The 8,877-nt window shown below is 43.7% G+C and overlaps 1 protein-coding gene across 3 annotated transcripts in view; it reads left to right on the top strand.

Annotated features, from left to right (window-relative positions):
• Window positions 1-3,480: 3,480 nt before the first annotated feature.
• Window positions 3,481-8,877, top strand: part of plekhh3 (pleckstrin homology, MyTH4 and FERM domain containing H3) — a 31,290-nt gene continuing 25,893 nt past the window's right edge. For all 3 annotated transcript variants that reach the window (XM_046416455.1, XM_046416456.1, XM_046416454.1), the window contains exon 1: window positions 3,481-4,166. In XM_046416455.1, the coding sequence (XP_046272411.1) occupies window positions 4,032-4,166 (135 nt within the window). In that variant the 5' untranslated portion in view covers window positions 3,481-4,031. The remainder of the gene's footprint in view (window positions 4,167-8,877) is intronic.

Raw genomic sequence — 8,877 nt, 5'->3', positions numbered from 1 at the left:
AAACGCTGACCTTGGACCGCTCTTCTGAAGAGCAACTCACGCAGATCACCACAGACAGAGCAGCTGCTTTGAGCAGACATGAAGCTCCGTATTGAATCATAAACCACACTGGAAGCTCAGTTTCAAACCTCAAAAAGGAGAAATCCCACAGTACTCCTCAAACATATCAAAAGATTTGATCAATCATCACCCTCCAAACACTCCAAAGAAAAGCATAACATACAGCCACCCGACTCTGAACCATGGAAAGAGCTCACTGGCAGACAAGACTTCACATCCCTTTCTGTTGACAATCAATCTGGTTCACCAACCTAAGAGTCTGGAGTGTGATGCGGGCTGCAGTGAAACAGGACCCTGCAGGCAGAAACCCAAAGGGGAAAGAGTGAGAAAGAGAGAGAATGGAGTAAACTGCACTGCTGTGCTCTGCCTCCAATCAACTTGACATGTGCGACTCGTGTCTGCGTCTCCTTAGGAAAGCCCACATGCCAGTTTCAACAAACGGTGCTGTGGGGAGTGGCAGGCAGGAAGTGGGTGGAACCGGACAGAAATATTAAAAAGAAAAGGTGAAGGGCAAAGTTTTATTAACACCACAAGGTATATGAAAAGCAAAAGATTACTGACAACTTCAAATTAAATACAACCTTATCTTCACTGTGCTGCTGTCGAGCAAAATCACATTCTCCTTGTTGTCAGAGGTGTCGGAGCAAATTTCAGAGCTCCACCACACCCAGCATCAACATCCCTTCACATTATACGCCTCTTTTCTCCAAAGTCAGACTTCTCTGTCGTCTTGCTTCAGGCTAGCCAGTCTGGACTGTGTTCATACTGGGAGCCCAACCAAATCATCTGCCCTTCTCCTGATCTGGTGCCTCCACCTGACACACTGTATCAGGTTATCCTGCATGTATCCAAATGTGTGTGCATGCGCCTGTGTGCTACTGGAGAATCATGTGTCGTCGCATGGAAAGAGAGCGACAGAGGAGAAGGCAGGGGAAGACAGTGAAAGAGACTGAAAGGCTGGTGGGCGGGGGGCTTTTAAGGGGAGCCAGGCGAATATCATCATAGTTCTTCTACTTGTTTCTTTCAATCACAGTCAATATTTAAAGGTTTCTACCGATTTGAGGATTATGCTGATACACTAAACACTCTTCGCACTGACTTCTGCTCTTTCAGAAACCATATATGGAGGGAGGGTTTTTCTCTTTTTTTCACTTTACTAGCGTAGGCCGCGGGAGTGAGCTCTAAAAATAAAACACATGTTCCTCCAGGTCTGTGGGAGCAGGGGCCCCCAGCGTATTGTTTTGGGATATGGGGGAGGACAGGGAGAATCTGGCCTGGAGAGAGAGAGAGACTGCAGAGTGGATACAGACAGAAAGAGAGCAAAGGGGGCAGGGCTGCTGTACTTTCATGAAAAGAGTTAAGGAAATATTCTCTCTTGCATACAGTTATGTGCAGCTTCTTTTGCACATGTTTAAAGGAAACTGAAAGAAAGCCATTTCTGTTCTTGCTGTGCAAATCGCCATCTCTCCTTTCCTGTAACCATTTGGGGTCGAAATGTAGGGCAGCATGTTTGTGTGTACTAACTGAATGTGTGTGTCTGAGTTGGGGTGAGGGGTGGTCAGGATTTCTGTCCATAAGGCTGAGTAAGCCCCAGCTGGAAGGATGCCTCCATGAACCTTTTGATTTACTGAGCCCTCAGGGATCCACTGGGGACAAGGGTTAAAAGTATCTGATGGGTCAGTGTGCGTAAGTGTGCACTCTGCAAAAAAAAAATGAATATAATGTGTGTGTTGTGAGGATAAGTGATCAAAGGAGTGTATCCATCAAGTCAAAGTGATCCAGCAGCTAAGGGCTCTTCTTGGTGAGGAATGGGTTAAAGCCAGCTGACAGAGATGTGTGGGGGGAGTTGGCACAGAGCAGAGAAGGGGAAATGAAGGGATATTAAGGGAGAAATGAGCATGAGTGCAGAGGGGGCTGGATATATCACGTGTCTGGATTTAGCACCAGTCCTCCTACCTCCTACTGCTGTATCTTTGTAGACTGTTCAGCAAAGTGGAAGAGGGAAGAGCGGGGGAGGACTGTGTGTGTGTGTGTGTGTGTGTGTGTGTGCGTAAGAAAAGCAAGAGAAAAAGAGTAAAATAAGAGAAAGAGGAAGATATGCAGAGAAAAAGCAAATCACCAAATACTTACTATTACTGATGAAAACAGTTTTCAAGATGATAGGAAAAAGTATGCCGAACATAGTAAATTATATCACTTTTAAAAGTCTACTAATCAAATATCATAGGACACTCACAGCGGTAACTAAATACTTTACTAATGCACTGTATTTAAATAAAAAATTGAGGGACTTTGCCATTCTACGCTACCTTATACTTTTTATTTATATCATTTTAATGGATATTAGGACACGATGCTAAAGCCTAAACTAAACCTAAAATCAAGAAACAAGTTAGAAACTAGAGTTACGTCCTGCACATACACATCTGTCCAGTCCCATATACTGTATGTAGTGACTGATGGAGAACTTGGTGACTTGGTCACATGGTGGTCACCTGAAATTCAATATGAAAACATGTTTTGTGAGGTCACAGTGACCCTTAAAAATCTCATCAGTTCATGCTGGGTGCAAGTTGATGTCAGACATGCTCAGATGTGAGCAATAGTAAATTGCAGAACTTGATAAAAGAAGATAGATGCCTAGAAACATACAAGTTGTATATTGACAGACATTTGCCAGATATTGTAAGCCATGTTTGTGCCTGTCTAGTAAAGAATTCATAAGTGCTAAGCTCCCTGGTGTGGGCTGGTAGCATTGCCTTAATGTGCTGCTTTAACTGATAAGGCACATTGACTGAAAGCAAATTTTCTTAGTGTGATAGCGCAGTTTCCTCACGAGACCCCTCCTCTAATCTGACTTGTATTTACTTTTTGCCTAACCAGCAGTTGAGTGGAGCAGGATGCTATGAATAAGAGTTGAGACATAATTTGCATGCTTGATCAGGTTTTACCAGCTCAGCTCAGTTATATTTTTTACAGTATGCTAAATCTATTAGCTTTATTTCATGGTTTGTTTATATAAGGACTCTAATGGCCTCGTGGCTGATTGGTTGGTTCATATGCATACATGCAATTTCTTATTTCGTATCTTATCTAAAATTTGCTTTGTTGTATTTGGGATTCGAGTGTAATGTGATTTGAATTCACTTTGACAGGATCATTCTTGGGGTGATAACATCAGAGACTGATTATAAAACACCATAAAGTGCGTTAAAATGCACTTTATGGTGTTTTAAGTGCCTTTAAGTGCGTTTTGATTTATTTTTATGTTTATTACTCATACTGACTGTTCAGATATGCAACTTTCATACGTTTTTGGCTGTGGGCGTGTCATTCCGGGGAGTGTCTGTGTTCAGCCAATCAAACTTCAAACGCGATGTCAGTGGGCGTGGCCACCCCGCCCACTCCATCCTGTCCCAGCCGCAGCACGCTTTTGTTCAAACTCAGAAGTCAGATAGTCGCTCCTTTTCAGAGGTGTGCTTTCTTCTTACTTTACCCAGATGTGTTTATCAAACGCTGACACATACAGTGTCGCTCTTGTCCAGCGCATTCAACTCGATGTATTTTTAACATTCAAGCGTCAGTTTTGGAAACTAAATGCGTGTTGTTGTTAGTGGTTTTTTTTTTTTCTTTTTTGTACTTTGGTCGCGTGAAGTCGTTCAAGTAAGGACAGCAAGGTGTCTTGTCTTGAACTGGATTCCTGGAAGAAGAGAGGATTTTGCTTAAAACCAGCTGTCGTTGGAGCATGGCTTCTGTCATGTACACTTAGTTGACACTTTACATGTTCGTTGTCAGAGAGGAGAATTTACTCTTATGCTACCTTTCATCCTCCTCGCTGGATATCTATGGAGAGGGGGGTCCTGTATCCTCTCACGCAGCTGTTGGAATTACTTGCGGCGGCCAAGGCAACACCGTGAGCGTTGAATTCACCGACCTGGATAGCAGAAGACGACACACTTAACCTCATTTGAATGCCTTTGCAAGGAGTTTGCTGGTTTCTGTGCTGCAGGCAGGGCTTCAGTTTGCTCGGACGGGACTATGGGGAGAAAGAGGAGGAAGAGTCTTTTGAATTGCGCAACAAGGACGACTTGACTCCCAATGGACGGGTAAATACTCTCCACCTGCACTACATGATAACTCATGTGCATGAGTGCTTTACTGTATGTACACGATTTATGCCATATTTTTTTCAACATACACAGTTGAAGAGAATAAGCACTACCTGTAAAAACGGTCCCCGCACGTCTTGCACATTTTAGACTATAAATTAAACATTTCATAAAACAAAGGCAGCTTCGGGAGCACGAGTTCAATTTTGTGCAAACAGATGTGGCTGCAGTTCTTAACGTGAAAATGGTTACTTGTGAAAAGTAAATAGTGTACATTTCAAAGTGATAAAATGCAACATATTTTGAAGTGTGTTCACATGTTTTCTGTTGTCTGTGAGAATCATCAGTTTGTTCAGCACAAGCCTTAACAATGTGCACATACAGAATATGTTGCTGTTGCTGCTGCTGCTGCTGCGACTGGCCAGTTTGACATTCAGGTTTGCAACATTGAGCAATCACACACACACTCTCTGATGCAAGCTGTAAAACCCAGTGTGTTGAACTGATCCTGTGTGTGTTTGGCCTCCGTTCGCTCAATTGCAAATAAGACTGCGGCCTTGTCTTCTCTGTAATGTTAGTCATCTGATCAGGCACAGAGAGTTCAGCATTGTCCACCCACTTTGTGAGGGGGCATTGTTGCCTTGAACTGAGGTAGGCTCTATCTGTATGACTCAACTTACAGCTCTTTATGTACAGTCTTTTAGAAAAATCTACCCTTAAAAATTCATTGGGATGGTGCGTTTTTTTTATTCCTCACACACAGGCTTAAGGTGGAATATTTTCATATATTTTTTGACTTGAGTGCAGGCTCAATTTTTTTTTCATGTATTATGTTTGTATATAGTTGTTCTTATTCTGCACTGCTAAGACATGACCGAACAGCATGGCCTTGTAGATGAAAGTAACCTGTACCTGGAGCTACAACTTGCATAGCCTGCTAACCTGTTTCTTGGCCCTTTGTCTGCTTGCAACCAACCAGTGCGACACCACAGTAGTTTGCATGAAAACGTTTGGAGCAGATAAGTTTTACACAGTTATTGCCTCAGCATAAGTCTAACAGCACCAGCAGCCGCCAGATAAGAGCAACATCTGTTGCTGAGGGGCATTCAGAGAGGTGTCGGTGCGTAGCCCTCTTCTTCTTGGCAAACATCCCCGTTTTGGTCATAATGTACCATCTGCCTGGCCGTTGGTGGTCAGAGGAACCCAACTGTACTCCATATTCACGATCAATACAGGATCACAGTAACATGTCCCAAAGGAGAGGTCTGATGGCCTTTTAAAGCATAACGTGGTAACTTTGCTGGATCCCTCATTAAAACGCAATATGCTCCACCTGCAGAATTGTGTTCCTGTGGGTGACTTGGGTTTAATGTTGGTTTACTGAGTTGTCAATATGTTGTTTTGAGAAGAACGTGACACTATGTGATGATGGCTTTGATTGAGTAATTGGGTTCTGGCCTATCTCTAACCTCTTTGAAGAAGCAGTAGCATGGGTTATTTGTACATTTTAACAGTTCTTCCCAAGGGCAGTTCACCCTTGTGAAACTGAAATTTATACACAAGAATACCTCCTAAAACAAACAACGCCTCTATTATTTTTTAATATAAGCTTGTGCATGGCAGTGCAAAACTTACTAATGTCCTGCTCATAATGCTTCTTTGTCTGTGGAGCTGCTCTCTCGCGTACACTTGTGTTCCATCACTCATTGGCGTCTTGGTTTTGTTTATTTTTTGCTTGTAAATATTAATAAATGTGAGCTGACTTTTCCTGAGACATTTAGCTTGTATGTATTTACCTAAGTAATATATTTCCCTTTGAAGAACATTCTGTCTTAATCTGTCATGTGGTTATGCCTGTTCAGTTTATCACATTAGTTCTTAATCAGAGGAAGCACTTCATTGACTGATGTAACTGACAGTCTTTGAACGAGTAACAAAGGCAGCAGACTGCTCCTTTGGACCAAATAATCCTTTTTTGTTATAAAAAGTCCAACCAGATGTTCTGAAGTTATTGATTATTGATTCACCAGTGCTTCCTAGTAATCAATCCACTTCCACATATCCTATTTCCTCTTGATCTGTGTCACTGGTTTATGCTGAGTATTGTAACTCTGTGTCAATAGTTCACACTGAGACAATAATTAACACCACAGTTGAACTGCTCTAAGTCAATATTATCAACTGACCTACTATTAGCCAATCAGATTCGTTGTACTCCCCAAAGCTCCTCCTCTCCAAATATGCAGATCAAACTGGTACTGTTTGGTTTTTTACGGTGTCAGTAGGGGGGTGGGGTAGAAAGTTGAAGATGGCCTACAGTGATATCCAGGGAAAGCCCCTCAGGGCTGTGTTCCATCGTTTATCCAGAGAACCTTCATCCAGAGCTTGACAAGCCACATTTTCAGACAGCAGGTCAGACCTCCCTGGGTGAATGTGTGTGTGTGTGTGTCTTTTGGACCTCTTAACACTGAAATAGTCCATTTAGTAGGCCTCTGTCCAGCTCCTGCCAGGGATGACCACAGTAACCCACGGGTCTGGTGGAGTCTCCCTCATTCAAGGCATCCAAAACCTTCCCCATGATCTCCTGCCTTGTTTTTCAACATTCTGCCAGAGGATGCCACGATGTGCAGCATCCACAGTACCAAGGCCATAAGCAACACACTGTACTTTGCCAGGAGTCTTCTCAGCGGAGTTGGAATCATGAGTCAGTGCTAGTGCTTACTTAAGAGCACAGGGCCATGTCAGAACCTTTTCCCTTCATGTTTACAGTCCTCATTCAAAGAAACTACTCTCCAACAGCTGCCCAAACAGTCACACTGAGCTGAATGCCTCCAGTGTTGGGACAGCAAAGCACTAATTTTAGGATGGGACATCCGTCATTCTCCTTTCTTTTCGTATTTCCACTGAAACTTTACTCAGTTTTAATGTAACATGAAGTCACGTTTACAAATAAACTATCGCCACAGAGTGTTTAGGCCTGCACAGTTGTAAGTGTGGGCTGGAGTACCGCAGTGCATCCTGTTAGATTGGAACAAATGGGCACAGTCCAGCAGTGCTGAGAGCGGGTCCCATTAACCGTCACTGCTGCCCTCTGTCTTCAGAGGTGTCACGGTACGCTGGTTTATATTTGGTTTCCGTTGCGTCTCTGCCTCACCACCTCCAGGCCACACATCTGGTCTTCAGGCCGACACTGGCTGAGCCCAAGCATTTCCTCCTGGTTACTCAGCCTCCCAGGAGAGCTGAAGGAGAGAGAGAGAGGGAGAGAGAGGACTGGGGGAGCGAGAGCGGAAGTCAGCCACGGAACGAACACATCACGGCATCTTTCCCTCTTTCCCTCCACGCTCTGCTCTAGTCTGGAGTGATTCATCCCCTGCCCGTCCAAAGGGAGAGCTTTTGCCAGGGCTGTGCATCGCACGCTATCCTTGTTCTTCATCCCACAGCCCATTAACTGTATTGGAAAACTATTTTTCTGTAAATCGTCACATTTTGTGGAGAATTACTCAAAATATTCTAACTTGATCTACCTGACCCATTAGTTTATTGATCCCCTGATTAGTTTATACCATGGAATTGCAGCTTTGCAGTCGGTTGATGTGATTAGTATTGATTTGTCATTTGCAGTCATGGCTGTCTGTCTGAATTGGTTAAATCATTTATGGTTAACAGTCAGGGGTAGGGAAGTACCGCACACACGCACAGACACGCGCGCGCGCACACACACACACACACACACACACACACAGTCCTCCATTCACATGCTGCTTTCTAACACTGTTCAGTTATTCTTAACTGTCTGGTTTGACTTTTACAGTACTTCTCTTTGAGTTAAACATTAATCAGATCTCATTTCCCAACCCCCCATCTTTTCCTCATTTGCCTCAGAGTCCATCTGCCTTATAAATATAACACACCATACGGCCCTATAAATTTGCAATTTGTGTTTTCTTTGTTATTTTTGAGCCATCTAAAAAGAAGCAGTAGAGACTTTTTTGCTGGGCAAGGACTATACTTAGCCTAGTTTGCCCAATAGTAAAGTGTGGTGTGTGAACTGTGAGGGGCCCAGAGCTGACCTGGATAGTGTTTCAGGTAGGCCAACACCCCCAAGCTGGGCTGGGGCAGCCACAGGAGCTGGCTCAAGGCTGTGGCTCACAGAGACAACAAGTTAAGCCACAGGGACACACAGTGCTGCTCTGGCCACCAGGGAATCTGTCCAAATTGCACACAGGCAAGCTCTGATGTCTGATGGGGTTTTCCAAGGTCAGGTCGGGAATCTAGGGGCCTGAGCGCTGTGAAAAGAAACATCCTTTCCCATCTTCTGGTTAACGGGGGAGTCCTGGAATGAAAAGTTCATTGTTCCACCCATGAAATTTGATTTTACGTGTCTGCCAGTGGCAGCCCCATTTGTAATCATCAGTAGCACTAGCACCAGTTTCCATGCAAAACTGATGTCTAAGACAGAGGGAATGTGATTTGATGTGAGTGTCTGGCTTGCAGTCACGATAACCTCTCAAACATTTAGCTAGTGATTTGTGTAAGAATGGTGGCTGTGTTCATCAGATAATCAACATTAGTGTGCCATAATTTTAGCATGCAAAGTGCCACTTTGTGTAGTAAATGGCTGAGGTCTTTCTTTCTCCCTTGTTTTCATCAAGCTTTTGATCACCATCTTGTGACACTTTTAGCATGTACATAGAATACATCAAGGGAA

Source organism: Scatophagus argus, chromosome 16, assembly GCF_020382885.2.
Source record: "Scatophagus argus isolate fScaArg1 chromosome 16, fScaArg1.pri, whole genome shotgun sequence".
Classification (NCBI taxonomy): Eukaryota; Metazoa; Chordata; class Actinopteri; family Scatophagidae; genus Scatophagus; species Scatophagus argus.
Note: the sequence above shows the minus strand (reverse complement) of the source record. Positions and strands in the feature narration are given on the sequence as shown.